We start from the raw sequence: 18,644 nt of genomic DNA, 5'->3' as shown, positions 1-18,644 counted from the left end.
AGAGGGGTGGGGGCAGGGAGATAGGGAGAAGGACGCTGGGTGTGGTAAGATGCCCTAAGCACATTCTTTGGAGCAGCCGCACCCTACAGCGTCTGTGTACCTGCTCGTGTTTATTAGAGCTTGTTCATGTAAGCAGACACTTTCTCTCTTGACACTCATACTGCTCTCATTGAACATCATTTCACAAACACATGCACACTGCCATAGTATACTCATGATACTCAAGACAGCTGTATGCAAACACTTGTGACTCTTTCATAGTCACACTGAAAGTCGCACATTTGCATGAAATGGACAGGGATAAACAGGCAAAGGCTCCCAAAGGCTGTGTGTGTTTAAAAGCTTACTGGGTACTCAGGCAGGCATTCAAACTGCAGCCACACCTTTAGGAGTAGAACTTAACATTCATATGTGTTTGTATCTATCTTGGAGCCACAAACGAATATATCTGATCTGTCTGAAAGACACATTTCAGGAAGAAGGACGGCCCATAAAGTGCACACCTACAGTTGTACACCTATAGGTTTACTAGAGCTGTAGGCACGGGGCCTTGTATTTGTCTTATGGTTGCTGGTGTATGTCGGACACAAAAAAGGAGGATCACAACAAAAAGAAGTACTGAAGAGTACAAAAAGAAAGGTAGGTAAACAGATATAGAATTTTAAAAAGTATTTTTTCTCAAACAATCCAAACATGTTGGAATTAATTCAGCCAAGCGGAAAACAAACTAACGTATTAAATGATGTTGTACTACTTGCCAAAAGCTTCACAACATGGGGACATAAAAGAGAAACTGCACTGGATCCACTTGATCTGTGGGCCTGTACGGCCTTCAGCAACAGGCAAATCCAGCTCATGTTAGAGATGGAGGAATTGAGCAATGCAGCGGAGAGGCTGGCTTAACAGAGGATTCACATCCAGCTGGTAGAATGGGGAACTGCTGGAGTCTGCTGATTCAGCACAAGGGTTTTATGATGAAAAAAACAATTTATGTTTGACTCCAGAGAATTTGACTTAAAGTGAATCTATGTAACTTTAAAAAAAAAGAGCTGGGGTGGTGGGGCATCGTTTGCAGTGCAAAAATAGTAATAAATTAAGCAAGTTGTAACAGTTGGACCAGTTACAAAGGAAAATAGCCTGCATCAATTAGCAGATCTGAACTTTATTTAGCCAACAAAATAAGTAAGGTCTCTACTGAACAGAGAAATTGTGACTTTGTTTTTGTATACTGTTGTAAAGCCAGATTTTAGTTCTTTATTTTTTCATAATGTTCATAGTGCATCTTTAAATTGATGACACACCTACAGAACTTAACCTGATGACAAACATTTGTGTTGGTGCAAACAAAGCAGTCAACACAATCCAGCCAGTGTTTGGCGTCAACTGAGAGGTGAATCATACTGTATATTCATAAAGAAGAAACAATACAATCTTTGTCTTTTAAATAAAACGTTATATGTATTTATAACTTTTGCTGTTATAGCTTGTTAACAGACCAAAAAAAAAAAAAAGGCACAAAACTGTGGAAAAGCAAAGGGACACATAGAAACACATTTAGGCAGCGTTTGTGCGTTTTCTACAGCCTTAGAGAAGAGAAAACAGCAGTTAGCAGTCATGCTTGAAGGCCAGCACTTTTGAAATATGCCAAGGGGAGGTGGACTTCCAATGGTCGTGTGTTTCCAGCGATCAACGACTTTGGGAGGAGTCTCACCGGTGGGAAAGTCCTAACAGGAGTCGCCCCGCTTCTTCCTCATTTACCGCGCAGCTCTGTGCCGGCGGTTCCGGAGGTTCTCACACCGCCGAGGGAAGCGCTCTGCCCGGCTCTGGGCTTACAGTTCCCGTGTGGAGGCTGCAGGCTGGGGATTTGGGTGGACATTTTTGCCCGATCTGAGGAATGTGACTCACGGACGGGAAAGAGACGCGCAGCGGCAGTTTTTACCGGAGGAGAGCGATCCCCGTCGGCACAAAGAGAAGAGACAAGTTCTGCAGCCTAGTCAGGAGGTACGAAGTGGAAATAATAGACGTGCGAAAACGCAGCACGGGACAATAGAGCTGTTTGTTAAAATGTGTCCTATTCTGCTTCAATGAGTCACATCTTGTTGTATTGTATTTTACGCTATTAATTAATTGCTGATATAATCTTAACTTTCCTAATTATGACTTATTCTTCTCTATTACACTATGTCCTACTCTGTTTTAACTGTACCCTGTTCTCATCTCTCATCATTTCTGCTCTTTTCTAATAATTAAATATATACATGAATATTATTTAATAATGGAATATAATCATACCTCTATTAAGTTGAATTAAATTTTACTTTCCTCATCTGCTGGCTCAACTTTATAGCGAATTAACTCACTCAGGTAGCTTTTTACCTGCTGTGCTTTGCCAAGAGAGGTTTGTTAACAGCCTACAGTGTATGCCAGAAGGCTCCACATTGGCTGGTACTGACAAACCTTTGTTTGGTTTCAGACTGTGTAGGGCCTTGTCTGCACTGCACGGGATTGTAGAGAACGATGGGTAATAAATAAAAGAAAAGGCAGGGACACTTTTACAATCATGTCCAATGCTTTAGTTTTGCACAAGGCTTCGTGTGTGACTGTCATTGGGTTACCCCCTGTAATTTAAAGATAATTGCTGAGATATTATACAGTCATTGTCTGTCGAGCAAAGGAGACACCTATCACAGGTCCTCTTCTATAAACACTGGTTTCCTATAGACACACATGTCTACAGTATTTGTTTGCAGCCTTGACCCAAACAAGCCATGCATTGATTTCAACTCCACCTTTACAGGCTTTGCTTCAATTCATTTAAAGTGAGTCACTGTACAGGAATAGTTCAACATGTGGTTATAATTCAAGGGGGAAAAGTGTAGTGCCAGTTTCTTGTGGTACCTCTGCGTATGTGTGCTTCTTATTATAGACGTCATCTTGCCAAAACAAAAATGCATGTTTGCATTATATATGTTACAAGGGGTCAGTGTCTGTTTGAAAATGTGTTGTAATTTATCTATAAACAATACTGTGCTTTTAATTATTGGTTTTTTCACTCAAGATGACAGACATTAAGGGTGTTAATTAAGGGAGAAAAAATTACAAGGATTTCAGTGGTCCTATACTTTCTTGCAGTGCTGCTGTGCACAGTTACCAAAAGGACGAATACTTGCTGCTGTGTGTTCTCATGTGCAGTTTACATTCCCCTGACCTTGAGGTGTCTGTTGTGTGACATATCAAGCATATGCGCTGGCGCGCGATGACATACAGAGATACAATTCGTGCCCTGTGTTTGCTCTTATGTAGTTAGTGTGTGTGTTAGTGTGTGTTTATATGACAAAAGAAGCACTGAAAGGTCCCGAAAGGAGCACCACAAGATTACTGGCTCATCCCTTCAAACCTGTTCTCAGGTATTCTTTTTGCTACCTCCATCCACACCATAATATAAAAGAAAATGCATCGACTAGAGAGGTATGCCGGATCAATCGTTGTTTGTTTAGTGAGGTGTGTTCTGATATGTGTGTAAGAGAGAGTGAGGCAGAGAGAAAGCAGAAAAAGAAATGTTCTATCGAGTTTGTGCTTCATAGTTTGTGTTTCCTCAGGCCTACTTCTCTGATTCACATGTTGAGACAGATAAAAGCCTTCCCTCCCTTTGCTCTTTCTTCACATTTGCTCGTTCTCTCCCGTATAAGTGTTGAATCAGGAATGCTGAGAACGAGCCATTTACACACTTGGGCACATACTATTTTCAGTTTTATCAGCCTGAAGTAGAGGCAGCTAGTTGGTTCCTGCCTGTCCTGTGGTGATTTAAGTATTTCAAACTGGTTTTTGTTTATGGTACATTTGGGGCAGGCTCTTCCTTGTGTGGGCAATGGAAAGTTGTATAACTAAGAGAAGAACACAGAGAGAAAGACAGACGAAAGAAAGAGGGACAAGCACCACCATCATGTGTCACTTTCTGCAGTTTGACACTTACGACAGTTGCTATGCCAACAAACAAAGCAGCAATATTTGTTTAGGTATATGAAACCAGTCAACACGGTGAGGTGGTGAAAGTCGTGTTTCTTACATTTTGTTTTTCTTTTGTTGCTTCATTCTAAACCTGGGCAGAATGACCCCGTGTAGTGCAAATGTTTCCGAATCACCCATTTATCATATTCACCTCTGGGTTGATTTGCGCTGGTTGCTGAAGTCCTCTAAGGTGGAATTCCTAACTAATTCACAATTTAATATGCTCCACTCAGTGCTTTACCCACATGGTGGATGGCTTTTCTGAAGATTATGCGTTGTTATTAGCACAGGCTGGTGCACAACTCTCAGTTTAAGTCCTCAGGTATGCACGTTACTGCCGCTTCAGCACCATTTACTTGCATATACATCAAGCCTCGAATTGCCTTTACTTCATAATAAAGTAGAAAACCAGATCAAAGTAGCTGTGACTGTTCCATTTTAGGAACCTGGCATGAATAAAATGATTCCATGCAACCACCATGTCTTCCACATTCCTCCCTGTCCACAGTGGAACTGTGGAAGTGGATCAGCATGCCACAAGGCCATATTTCTATGGCTTGAGAAAAGTAAGGAAACAGGATGTCAGCCATTTTACCAGAGGATGAATCACCACAGAGCAACCTTCTGGAAGTTATCCCCGGGCTAATCTAGGCTTCTTGGTGACTCACCCGTCCACTGAATCATATGGGTGACTGTGGGTTAGGACCAGGGCCCTTTGCTATCGCCACTGATCACCAAAGTGTGTGTGAATGTTTACAGAAAACATTTCACTACCTCTCAATGTAGGTACACATTACTCAACACCTACTACTCCCAATCAGACCCCACGTTACACACACGCACCCTGATCGAGTACTCATAACTGTCAGTCAACCACAGTTCCTTAGACTGCACATTTCCATGGTGATGTTTTCACATAACATTTCCTGTTTTGATCACAAGCTACAAGGTGCACACAGAACCCATATTGGTTATGTAACTAAAATATAGCAAGTGCTAAACTATTTTCTTACACATTTGTGGTCGTTAGATCCGTTCTCCAACATTAGGTGACCTATGCAGTGTGCAGCTATCAGGACTACATAAAATATCAATGAGGAGGTGTCCTGGTTGGCTCAGTTGAATGACTATAACACATAGTGTTGTGGATTGGAACTGAGCCTGGGATCTTTGTCACATGTGTTTATCTTGTTTCTTCCTTCCTGTATCTAATGCCAAACAAAATTTGAGGCAGTGATTGTCTGCTCCTTCCGTTGGAGCCAAAGACAATTGTCAAAAAAAAAAGTCAAATAATGATTAACAAACATCTATAATTATCCAAAATTTAAGATGAGGAGAATTTGTGGACGTGTTAGCACGTTTTGATCAAGGATGCTCTAAACAAAGAGGACAGAAGTACTGTTGTCAGTACAACTAAACATTAGTTATTCTAACAAATCAAAAGAGACATTTTAAGCAATAAAATCAAACACTGCAGAGTTCCAGCTTCTTGTTTATGAGAATGTGCTACTTTTCTTTTTATAATGTGACAGTAAACTAAGTATTGATTAGTTTTTGCAGTGTTGTATGTCTGTAGTATGCAGAAGCATACTACTGAATAACCGCTCCAACTGTTACTATGCCATTCTTTGTTGTGTTTACCTTGTATTGTTTCTACTTGTGGTAGGGGACTGTTTTCCATCTACCGGCTTTTTTTCACCATCGCCTCATTATTCCATTGTAGCTTAACATAACGAGTGATAACATGGCTAATGAATGTGTTTAATACGATTATTCACATCTCAATATGAAATTATATATATTGCACTAGAGAAGTTGTCCCTCAGCCCTGTAGGCCTGTGGCTCTGTTCAGTGAATTCTAGACTTTACACATTCACAACTAGTTTTGTTTTGTGACTTCCCCCATTCACTGGCAATAATGAAGTTTAAGTGGGTTCAAGTCATGGCATACCTAGCAGCGTACTCATCATGCTCACCTACATCGGTCTGTGATAACCGGCACAGATTTTTCAGGATGAAGTCTGAGTATGTACTTGCAGCATGACGCACCAGCATGACAAGTTTGCTGAGCAGAGATGTGAGAGAACCTGTCTTTACACCTCTTCGTGCCTTTCCCACCTCACCCTTACACCACCCCGTTTCTCTCACTTGGCTTTGTTCTTTCCTTTCTTCTCACTGTATTTTCTGTGTCCTGTTGTTTTTCTTAGTTCATACCTTTATGTTCAGTTTTTTTCAAAAGCCAGTTTCTGGTCATCTTTGGTCAAAGTTGGTAGATAATAGATGTCCCAGATTTTTCATTTGTGAACTGCAAGTTTTCTTATGAACTCACAAACAGGGCTCTTTAGTGTGACAGAAAACCTTTCTTTTGACATCCCTTATAATTCTTAACCTAATTATAACCTTACTAATAAGCTTGTGGTATGGTGTCCCGATAAAGGTGTGTTAATAGGAAAAGTCTGCTTGTTAAACTTACTGCACAGGCTCTGCAACAATACACACTTCGTGTAAGACGTTCTAGATAATCTGTCTTCTTGTGAATCCTGGAACAAAGGACTCTTCCTCTCACCACCCTGAGAAATATTTAGTTTAATTATGACTATTGTATATCAAAGATGAGTGTTGCTCTATTTACAGTTGGCACAACTACCAATGTAATTCGAATAAATGCATAAAAATAGTTTTTGCTGCTATTTCTTTGTGTTTTGACCTTTTACTTTATGATTACTTTTCTGCACAGATTCCACTTCCTCCTTTCCTTACTTCTGAGACTGACCTTTAACCTCAAGCATGGCACACCGGTCTCAGAGTTCATCTGTTGGTGATAACCCCCTTGACCCAAACTACCTGCCCCCACACTACCGGGAGGAGTACCGTTTAGCTATTGATGCATTGATAGAAAACGATATACAGGTAACACTACTTTTCACGTGTTTGTGAGGAGTGAAATATGTATACATGGGTCTCTGGGTTTAATGAGCTTTGATTTCTCCTGTCACACTAGGGCTATTATGAGTTTCTCAAGACTGTAGATGTGGTCAACTTTCTGGCACAGCCAGAAATTGAACATATAAAGTCCACAATACAGGGACCAAGCCAGACTTCTAACATCCCAGAACTGACATACCATGTGGGAGTTAATGAGGCTGATGGCTCCTCCGACACATACTGGCCAGTCCAGTCCGACTCAGCTGCCCCGGGGCTGGACCTGGGCTGGCCACTGGCACAGCACAGCTTTATTGGACCCACAGAGGTCACCACTCTGGTCAACCCTTCTGACCCAGACATGCCAAGCATCAAAGAACAGGCCAGAAGACTCATCAAGAATGCACGCCAAGTAAGTAAAATGGATGGTTAGGAAATGTGATGTGTAATGGCCCTATATTTTATCCCCTTTCAACAAGGTTACATAGCTCCCATAAGTTTAACTAGGTGCACCTAATAACCAGGCCACTGACTGCATGGCATGTACACAAATTTCCTATCTGATCTTACAATGGTTTAGTGTGATTTTATCTGACACTGCCAGCTTTGCCACCACTCCCTTTAAGATGGATTTTTTACTGACTGGCTTTTGATTAAAATTAAACAGTTAACACACAGTGTACATACTAAATGTCATTAGCTGTCAAACCTGTTGGTGTGTTGTCATGTTGTTTTCTTTCTTCCATTTGTGTCTATGTGTATAGAGAGCACTTATTTCTTCTCTTAGATTTTTGGCACAAGTGTGTCTATTTAATTAATGTTAGGGTTTCACACACAGGGAAGGCAAACTGTTTCTAAGAGGCATGAGTCCTCAAAATGTTATGTGGTTGACAGGTGTTCTTATCCAATACAAATGTATTTATAAAGCCAAATAGAAATAATGTAATAACATACGCTTATGTTTTAAATACAGTTCATTGATGGATCAACATCTCTATAACTTTGTGTGATGTGAACCTTCATTGTTGTTCATTATTTTTATAAATAAATAAATAAAAATGTCCTTTTCCTTTTCCCTGCGTTATTAAATATTAGACAAATTGTGCAATCCCATCAAAAGTAACTGTAAGTGTTACTATATGTACAAGTACATAATAATCTGTGCGCTATCATCTACTACTGACAAGCAGTCGCCAATCTCAGAGTCCCTTTAAACAATTCAGGTAACCAATAGAAACTAGGCTATCATTTTACATCCCAGGTAGACAAACTGAGACCACATTATGTGAAACAACGTTGTATAATTTTCTTGTTTGCTTTGATTCAGGTTATTGCTGTGGTAATGGACATGTTCACAGATGTTGACATTTTTTCTGACCTCTTGGAAGCAGCAGCACGCCACGTTCCTGTTTACATTCTATTGGATGAGCATGAAGCCCATCACTTTGTCTCTATGGTCATCAACTGCAAAATCAACTTGGACTTAATTACTGTGAGTTTACCATTTTCGTTTACTCAAAAGACCGTGCTAACACTTTGCTATCCCATGGAATTTATTGTGATTTACTTGCTTAAAACACATATGTTTCACTGAAGTTTACGCCCATTGTGTTATGTGTCCTTGACATTTTTCAAACTTTGGTCTTACAGATGATGCGTGTCAGAACTGTTGCAGGAATAACATATCATTCTCGAACAGGGAAGTCATTTAAGGGGCAGGTGAAAGATCGTTTCATTCTGGCTGACTGCAGAGCTGTACTCAGTGGGAACTACAGGTGAGTCATTTATTGTGTTAATTTAGTTGATTTAATTGGCAATACATCAAAACTACTTCATTTGCCTCCACTATTCTTTCTTACTTTCTTAGTTTCATGTGGTCCTTTGAGAAGATCCACCGCTGCATTGCCCACCTCTTCCTTGGGGAGCTAGTTTCCGCCTTTGATGAAGAGTTTCGCATTCTCTTTGCTCAATCAGAGCCTCTAGTCATTGACCCATCAGACGGAGCACTTGCTATCACTGACACCAGCAGCACCAGCAGTTATTTAAGCAGCCAGTTTGGCTTAAAGAGGACCCAGTCTTTGCGTAACACCATAGGTTTTCGCAGGCAGCCCGAGATTCCCTCTGCTTTTCCCTATGGAGACTCTGACCGTAACCTTCCACTTCCTTTCCGAAGAAATGAGCCAATACGTCAGACACTTGAACCTGGGGCAGGAATTACAATTGGCAAGTATTCCCAGCAACAGTTTCGCCTACAGCAGTCCTATCTTGACCAAGGACGGTCTATAGTGTCCAGGCAAATGGAGATCAATGCCTTCAAGAGGCACAGCTATGCGGAGGGAACCCAGGAAAACTATACGACTTCAAGGCAATACATGAAGCACAGAGTCATGAATAATCTGGATGAGACAGATTTCCACAGGTAATTTAAGTGTTAATACTTATGATTGTTTAGAAATGCAATTATTTAATGGAATCTTATATAAGTATGTGCTTACTCCTGGCTGGTAATTTTAAATCAATAACCCCCCTGTTTTATTTACAGAGAGCAGACCCAAAGTAGCCATTATTACAGTGAAGGGCCTGGTCCAGGTTCTGGCCACGGACACTATGACAGACTTCAAGGTCGTCCTCCACACCTGTCCTTTGATCAATATTCAGAGTCAAGCTTTCGCTCAGATATGGAACCTCCGCCTGCAAACTATGGCCAAGACTACCTTTCATCTGAGGACTTAAGAGGACAGGAGGGGCACAATGCACCACCATTAGCTGGGAGATATGGAGGAGGTTCCTCCCATAAGAGGCCAACAATAGGTCAGGCATATGCCTGTCAGAGCTCCCCCACACACCCCCACTCACCAGAGAAAAAACAGTTTCTCAAACAATCTGATCAAGAGTATGATCAAGATGCAAGTGTTAAGCAAGGCCTGAGAAGTTGGAGAATTCACTCATATCTTAGCAATTATGAGGACAGTGGAGAAGAAGGTTTGATTCAACCTATGGGGCCTGATGCATTTGAAGATCCTGCACCATCCCAGCAGCCTGCTACTGAAACTTCAGCTCCACGATTTGGAATAAAGGACCCACCAAATGTTTCCTCACAGCCCAGACTGGAGATCCTAAGACCACGATTTGGAAAGCCCAGATTACCTGAGACCAGTGGTAAAGACTCACAACCAAACACAACCAAAGATCTACTTGCCTCAGTCAGTGACTTGAAGCCCTATGTATCAGATAGAAAAGAGAGGGAGGAGGAGAAGGAAAGGGAGAGAGATACAGAGAGGGGTGCAGTAAGGCAGGAGGGTGTAGATGTGGAAGTGAAAGAGGCTCCAGATCTCTTCCTTTCCAAACATGAATCATTCCGTTCACGCATTAACCCAATGCTTCAACGCAGTTCTCGTCTGCGTTCCTCACTTATATTCTCTTCTTCCAAGGCTGAGATTCATAGTGGTAGTCTAGGCCTAACACCTGCCACCGAAGCAGATGAGACTTTAGACACAGTGCGCACTTCCTCAATTGTGGCCCAGATTCTTGAAAAAAGGAGGTCATTGTCTCGTGAGCCTTTTGAATGGAGAAAGAAGGCTGAGGAGAAAGAAAAGGAAAAGGAGAAAGAGAATAAAGAAACAGAGAGAATTGAGGATAAAATGCAAGAGAAAAAAGAAGTAAGATTGAAAGATGAGACTAAAAGTAATGATGAATCTCAACAGGCAACAACAACAAAAACATCTCAAAATTCGGAAGTCACAACATCATCATCTCTAAACATGAATGACCCAACCAGTCCACTACAGTATTTTAAAGATCAGGGTACGAAGAGAACTGTTTATAAAATGGAGACAGCAACCCCAGAGCCTGCTGAAAAAAAGCCAGACCTTTCTGACAAACCTAATCCCAACACTACAACAACCCAGATTATCTCAACTGTCTCTGCTTGTTCAGAAGAACCTGAACCAAAAAGGCTAGACATCTCTGCAAAACTCGCAGAGCTCACTCGCAGATCCTCAATTAGTTCTTCAAAACCACCAATAATCTCCACCAAGCCTTCTGTGAGCTACCTGAAGCCTTCAGAGACCTCTCAACTTCATAAAGAGAACACTTCAGAGGGTCAAAAGAAGGAACTATTCAAGTCTCTAAAGCCTATTCCTTCCCCTAAGCTCTTTAAGAAGGATCAGTTGAAGATCAAAGGCCTGAGTCCTCGTCGCATCTCCTGTGATGAAGAGATTCTGACCACAGATGCTACAGATGCAGAAAAGAGTCAACTAAAAAAGAGTCGCTCTCATAGTTCTTCAACTCTACCACGTGATGACTTTAAGGATGGGATACAAAAAGTTATGGGATCAAATACATCCATTAACACACTTGGAGAGGGAAAGGGTGAGGGCAAGACACTTGACTTTCTGAAGAAGCAGACTCAGAGACTAAAAGGATTACTAGGGCCCAAGGATAAAGAAAAAAAATCTTCAGGTGATGATAAAGTCATGAGTCCAGTAATAGAGACCTCTGAAGATTCTGGCAAAAAGCAGGGTTCATCAACAAAAGACCAAGGATCTACTAATACAGATCAAACGATGGCCAATCACAAGACATCAACTGCGATTTCAGGCCCATCCCGGTACCAGGTCCCAGGCAATTCTGTTCTGTTCAGTAGCAACCTGCGAGATGACACCAAAGTCATTCTAGAGCAGATCTCGGCTAACAGCCAGAAAAACCGACTGGAGCGGGAAGAAACAGGAGGAGACAAAGAAAGTGATGCTGGGGAGAAGGGACTGGAGAGACAGAACTCCTTAAAAAAGAATCGATTCCTGCGACCACAGAGTAACACCCAGGAACGAGAGGGATTGCTGAAAAGGATGGAGAGCTTGAGAAAGGAGAAGAAGGTCTACAGCCGCTTTGAGGTAGTCTGTCAATGCAAAGATGATGGGAAAGAAATATAACAAGCCATTAGATGTAATAGTGGGTCCTGGAATCATATTGGATGGCATTATCTTAATAGGTGGTTCTAAAGATTTGGCCAGACAATAAAAATAAATGTGGAGGCCAAAACATTAGAACCACATCTTAATATAATGCACACCTGTACTTCACCACCCAGTATGGCCTCAATATTAAACACATAGTAATATCATCACCTTTATGACAGTGTCAACTTAAAAACTGAGAAATTATAACCGATCAAAAGTAGAAATCATGGCCAAGCTACTGTATTGGATTTCATTAGATTGTACCGGTGTACCTATTGGCCAGAAGTCTACTGTAAAACTACAGAATAACTACAGAACAAAACTAGAATATTGTTATATATTTTGTTATATATTATTGTACCATTTGAAAAACTATTTAATTAAGTTTTGCAGTTGCTTGCATATTACCTTGTGTTATTAGGCCTGCACAATAATGTACTAAGGCCTGTCCCATGAAACCTCACATTAAAAACAAGAAGTAGGAAGAGGTGAAAATGGTTGGGAGTTCATATTTTGTTGCATTCATTGTTATACCTGTTGTTCTGTCAACAGATGGGGAACAGCCTGGGATAACAAAAGATGGATGAGCAACGTTTTGTATGGAAACTATTTATGCAAGATGATCAAAGAGACCCATTAACAATATGTGCCAACATCACTACCAAAGTACCTCTGTGACTGAACACTGCAGGCTTTGCTGGATTTTAACACAAAGTAACAAAACTTGAAAAGACAATATATAAAATTGCTGAAAACAAGCTACAATTGTCGAGTTTAGAATGTACCCATTTGCCAAAACCTGGTACCTTGTACCTGGCACCTGGAACCTTTTACGGTGAGAGAAAGAAGAGTGAGTCTACTTGCATACTGGCTGCATGGGCTAATGTTTCACTAACAGAAACAGTTTACCCATAACTGAGCTTGTATGAACGTGACTGACAGAGTTGCAGGATATAAGAAAGTGCATGTTGCACCTGGAGGACTGGAGAACATATATGACAGTCAAAAACCTGGCAGTGTGTGAGTCCAAGTGCACAGTACCAGTGTTGTGTGTTTCTGTAAGTGTTTACATAGCTGGTTGTTTGAAAGTGAATGGGAGAAAGTGTCTTGATGGATAAAAGGGAAAAAGGTTGGAAAAAAGGAAAAAGGGAGTTGAGGTTGAGATAAATAAAATGAGAAATCATGAATGTGAGATTATATTGAATAACAGGTGAGACCTGAATTTGAATTGAAGAGTAGGGAAATGTTTTTTCTAAATGTGTGTTTCTAAAGGTGACACAGCAGCAGTACAAGAAATTTGAAAGAAAGGGTAGGGAACTTTACCCTCTCAAGACAGTGTTAACCTTATGAGTGCCCACTTCTCAGGGTTGTAGATGTTAAATAATCATTCAGAGAGGGGGCCTAACATCTTACATCATCAGATAGAGGATTACGATACACATTTCATGTGTATTAGTATATGTATTATGTAATGTAAATTAAAATGTAAAAAATATTGTTGGCCTGATTGTAAAAAATAGAAAATTTGTACATGAATCAAAACGGTGCCCTGTTTCTACTACTTTTAAAATAGTCATTACCTCTTAAAGAAAGCAAAAGTAAATTTTTCATGACTGGAGCAGGGCCATGCCTACTTACATAAGACACTTACATTTTGAGAACCACACCCTATGCAGGACTTGGAACTCCTTTGTTGGTCTGTAAACACTATTAAACCAAAGATTTAGTTATATGGTACTGTTCCCAGGCTGCTTTAAAGCTTGGACGGACATCAAACCATTTATGCGTTTTTGTGTAGAACATCAAATGATTGTAGTATCTATTGTTATATGGATACTTCAGGGGTTACTTGTTTTTCTATATGGGATTATATTGTACATATTTATTAAAAAAAAGACTTATTGATATTCAAAGTAACAGATTTTATGATGACCCTCACTGTACTATCAAAGTGCCTTGTGTTAATTTTTTTGAATCTGGTCTTGGTTGTAAAAACTAATTGGCATTAATTAGAGGAGAATCGGTTGCACAGGGTCAATGTGTTCTTTTTTTAACCTCAGAGAGTATTACATTGTATCTGAAATACTGCAAAAAGTCTTTTATTAAATCTCTGTTAAACCTAAAACTGACTTTGGATGTATGCTGGAAAAAGTATATGTTTCTACTGTAGTGAATGTTTTTACTATTTACATTTATAATTTGTTTGACATTTAGAAAGCCTTTGTTTTTAAAATATATGAACATTTATATGAATACACAATATCAAAAGTAATATAAACATAGTAAGTAGAGAGGACACTACTACAGGGGAATGAATGTAAAAGTATGTCAGGTTTCATCAATAAATCAACTTTGCCAGATGAAAACATGCTGTTGCCTTATAGACCAAATAAAATAAAAACAAACACTAACAGAAAAACAGAATTAAAATTGACACAGAGTGATAGGCAAACATTTTAGTTGTATGGAACTGTATGTAACCCTTGGGCTGATAAAACCCTTCTCACATTTAGAAGATTTAGGGATTTCACTTGACAAGCAAGATAGATTTGTTTTTTTATGATTTTTCAAAGTACCAGAACATGCATATTTACTCCTCCTGAGTCTCTGTAGTTACTGTATCCTGCTGCTTCAGTTTGCTCAAATTTTGTAGCTCCTCATTGAGGTGGTGGACCTGAGCCAACTTCATTTGTTCTATAAGAAACACAGAACAACCCCAGATCCAAGGGGTTGGAAATGAAAACAAATTTATGTATATGTTATACATGTATATTCATGCATGTACTAAAATAAATGTTCTTAAGGATGCTTATAAAAGAATGTGCATATTTTATGAGCAGGTACTTACCAGTTGATAATAGCTGACTTAACATATTTTCAGCAGTCTTTATTTCATATGGGAGCCTCTCTGTAGCCTAAAATAGTAATTTAGGAGAAGTCAGTGTTAGCATATCAGGCTTTAGGTTTATACAATATCAATTAATTTGTATCATTCTATTTTGGAGAACTCCCAAAAACAAAGATGGAATATGTTAATATGTTTAAATAAACCTTACAAAGACAGAGTGTAGATTTCTATGCTGCTCTATGAGTTGATGAAGTTGATTTTCAAATTTCATGCTGCAGGAAAAAAGGCAAACATTACTAAATATATATTTACAAGCCTTTTTGAGGAGTTGCTTTCTATTGTAAAAATGTGTTGCACTATAAATAGACACCGCTGCTTTCGGTGTTTAAGCTTGAATTCCTGAATTTCACATCTGTACTGTTCCAGCAGTTCCTCACTTTTCTGGTTCTGCTTTAACTGCCTGCAAAATGCACAAAATTCATCATTCAGTACATTCATTTTTTAAAAATGTAACAATTTACATAGTACCATGAATTCACCCAGCCTTACAGTATGTGCATTCCACTTTGAATGATCTTTATGTCACAAGTTTAGTGTGTTAAGTGATTATGCACCAGACCTAGCATATTCATCTTATGATAGAATTTCATTCCATATTTCCCATATTCAGTAAACAGTGAAATTAGCTCATCTCCAGATAATATGCATTTAGGAACAATACCAATACAATGCAAATTCACTATGTAGGACCATATATCATCACTGGATGATCTTGTAAGAGTACACTAATTTACTTAACAAATTGGAGCACGACGATGTGGTGCATATATGGTATAACCACACATTATTACTGCATAAATGTGCTAGAAGGTTACATAAAGTTTGGGTATGGTGATTAAATAAAATGTAAGAATTAGACATTAAAAAGAAACAAACTTAAAATTGAACAGAAAGCAAAGACCCATGGTGATTTACTTTAAATGATTACGCTGTTTTTCTACCAACCAATGAATGATATATTAGATGCTTAAATGTAATTCACTCATTTGCCATAATGACATGAGAGTAGCTGGAAATTAAAACATGCACAGAAAGACACAGGTGCACATCCTAATTTTAATGTTTTATTATATTAAATCCATTTTACAGCAGCTCTCATCAATTCATAATTTTAAATATAAATATTACATTTAGGGTATTTGAAATTGTTTACATAGTTGACAGTTATATGTACTAATGATATTAGTATTTAAATGGGAAATCAGACATGGTTGTAATAAATTGGAGAAACTAACATTGTCAATTTCAGGATTGAAAAATTCAATGTCAGAATTTAGGAAAATAGGAATATAGGAATACAAAGGTTTGATGCAGTCAGCAATAGAAAAAAAAAACCTTGGAGAATAATACCATGACTGTGCTGCCATCTAGTGTTGCATATTGAAACATAATTGTGATCGCACAGAAAAGAGAAAGACAAATGTCCATAGGATCATTTGCAGACTAGGTAAAACACGGAACCACAGTTCTTACAGCTAAAGACATTCAATAATTTTTTTCATCCCTTAGTATGGAGCTCACCTGGTGGACTCCTGCTCAGACTCCTCACACTGGAACTGCAGCTTCCTGCACAGCTCTTAAAAAACATTATACTAAAACGTTTCTTCATTTTTATATTGTGTATTTACAAAAGATTACTTTTTTCTTAACACACAATCAAAATGTCTACATGATATTAAAACAAACAAATTGCTTTCTTATATATATATATATATATATATATATATATATATATATATATATATATATATATATATATATATATATATTTAAATGTGCAATTATTTAATTGCATGTGTACCTTCTTTTTCTTTATGAATTACCTCCAGTTTATACGCTTCAGTTTGTACTTGAAAAACAACAAAAATGTAAGAATCAACATTAAAAAGACACAAACTAATAACATTGACAATGTAAATGAAAAGAAGACCCACAGAGGCCTACTTTAAATGATTGAGCAAACATGCCGATTGGTAACATACAACATAGAGGACACTAAAATAAACATGTCTATACACCGATTAGATGTAACATTGTGAACACCTGTGCAATTTAATGCAATCCAATACAGTGGCTTTGCCATGAATTCTACTTGGCCACCTTATGATGCACTACAGCTCAACTCATCTACACACTTTGACCTCAATAATGAACACACAGTAGAATTATCACCTTTCTAACAGTTTCAGCCAAGAAATTATAACCTTTGTTATTCATGGCAGTATTTGAATTGGATTGCATTAAATTGAATGGGTGGTCATAATGTTATGCCTGAACTATATATATCTTTAATACATGTTGAATATATAAGCAACAGGTACACACAACAAAGCACAGTACGTTTGTAGATTCATTTAAATTATTAGTGATAATTTTGTGTCTTACAAGTTCCCAGCTCCATTTGCAAAGACTTGTTGAGTGATTTAATTTCCTGAAGTTCTTCTTCCAGAAATCTTTTGCCTTGTAAACAGTAAACAGTAGTTTAAACATGACAACATAAAAATGATCTGGAATTACCTAATATTCCTGGTCATTACACAATGCAGATAATGTAGATTTGCATTTTGAAATCACGATGTACACAAACCACAAATAAGAGTATAATCATCCACTTTAACTAAATGACCACAATTAACTTTACAAACTTGATCAGAATGGATCTTACAAGGTGTTGCTGTTCCCTGTAAGACGGAGATATTAATCATATCTCATGAATCTCCACTCATCATGATCTGATACTCCTTAGTAGGAGTAACAGGTAAGGATGTACCTTACTGACGACAACATATGATTTTCCCAAGAACCATTATGTTCAGCACGCACAGCTGTTTGACTCAGGGTTTTTTTTTTTTTTTTTTTAACAGCGTCAGACTTGAAAAAAAAATTGTAATCAAAATGAAGCATGCTACTGAATGAGCCCATCTTTACTATGTTTATTACACTGGGCTTTTGTTCTACATGCTAGTTCACGTAAGAAATATCGGTTACATATGTGGTCATTAGCATATCGTCTCCTCAACCAGCCTTCTCATTGGAGCATATTGCTAAATCTTACTAGCTAAACTCAGCCTCCATACAGCGGCGTTTTCTCATTCTACGAGCTGTTTACCTTATAAACCCACCCTGGATTGTTTCACTTTGTTGGGTTAAAACGTTTTTGACGTTCATTAAAGTTTACGAAAATAGCAGCAGAACCGGAAGTGCAGCCTCACAAAGACTAAAGAAATTAGTCGAGATGGGTCATTTCCATTATGCGCTTACGGCTTTGAATTCATGTGGACTTGTACGGAATAAATGGGAACTATAGAAAAGATAGTACGAACAGCGATGTAATGAATAATTACAAAACGAGACAAGTACAAAATGTGTCAAGTCTATTTACCCACAGTCAGCACAACGCCATGCGTGAGCAGCATAAGCGTAATTCAAAACGAAGTCGGAAAAACGTGAGAGTGACTTATCCCGCTATGGCTAATAACGAAAATGCTTTATTGTAGTGCGGTTTGAAAATGTAAAATTACAGCTATCCCACAAGGATACTTTTGGTGAAGTCTAACAATATATATTTGCTAAAGCACTCTCAATTTGACTACCGAATAACCTACGTTAAATTAATTCTAAATTAAAATAATATACCTGTAGTTTACATGTTATGCTACTTCTAGCCTGCTAACATTTAAGGACAGATTTTTAAAATATATTTTAAAATTTTTTTATTCAAAAGTAAGCATCACTAATTACAATCCACTCGTATTTTTCCCCAATTTAAGTAGCTACTGTGCCTCTTGGTGTAAATCATTCTGGCATTGTATAAAATGGGAAATATGTTACAACATCCAAAGTTAGGT

At 38.5% G+C, this 18,644-nt stretch overlaps 2 protein-coding genes and 1 non-coding gene across 4 annotated transcripts; 1 reads left to right on the top strand and 2 right to left on the bottom strand.

Annotated features, from left to right (window-relative positions):
- Nucleotides 1-467: 467 nt before the first annotated feature.
- Nucleotides 468-14,305, top strand: fam83hb (family with sequence similarity 83 member Hb). Of its 2 annotated transcripts, none has more exons than XM_067501027.1 (8): nucleotides 468-639; nucleotides 6,746-6,918; nucleotides 7,010-7,342; nucleotides 8,258-8,422; nucleotides 8,581-8,705; nucleotides 8,798-9,349; nucleotides 9,473-11,822; nucleotides 12,441-14,305. In XM_067501027.1, exons 2-8 carry the CDS (start codon nucleotides 6,796-6,798, stop codon nucleotides 12,459-12,461), a joined length of 3,669 nt encoding a protein of 1,222 aa, XP_067357128.1. In that variant the 5' UTR covers nucleotides 468-639; nucleotides 6,746-6,795; the 3' UTR covers nucleotides 12,462-14,305. The 2 variants fall into 2 exon arrangements, with proteins under 2 accessions (XP_067357128.1, XP_067357119.1); XM_067501018.1 differs by lacking the exon at nucleotides 468-639 and adding an exon at nucleotides 1,087-2,001.
- Nucleotides 14,306-14,461: 156 nt separating this feature from the next.
- Nucleotides 14,462-17,571, bottom strand: si:ch211-199g17.9 (uncharacterized protein LOC108180085 homolog). Its single transcript, XM_067501038.1, has 8 exons — nucleotides 17,462-17,571; nucleotides 17,182-17,256; nucleotides 16,598-16,645; nucleotides 16,318-16,372; nucleotides 15,107-15,196; nucleotides 14,945-15,008; nucleotides 14,737-14,803; nucleotides 14,462-14,582 (listed from the first exon to the last, which is right to left on the bottom strand). The coding sequence occupies exons 1-8, from the start codon at nucleotides 17,499-17,501 to the stop codon at nucleotides 14,479-14,481; spliced, it is 543 nt and encodes a 180-aa protein (XP_067357139.1). The 5' UTR covers nucleotides 17,502-17,571; the 3' UTR covers nucleotides 14,462-14,478.
- LOC137103503 (U8 small nucleolar RNA) lies at nucleotides 17,445-17,577 on the bottom strand. Its single transcript, XR_010911524.1, has one exon. It is a non-coding gene; the product is annotated as a U8 small nucleolar RNA (small nucleolar RNA).
- Nucleotides 17,578-18,644: the final 1,067 nt, after the last annotated feature.

Source organism: Channa argus, chromosome 1 (genome assembly GCF_033026475.1).
Source record: "Channa argus isolate prfri chromosome 1, Channa argus male v1.0, whole genome shotgun sequence".
Lineage (NCBI taxonomy): Eukaryota > Metazoa > Chordata > Actinopteri > Anabantiformes > Channidae > Channa > Channa argus.
The sequence above is the reverse complement of the archived record's forward strand: the minus strand, read 5'-3'. Positions and strand labels throughout refer to the sequence as shown.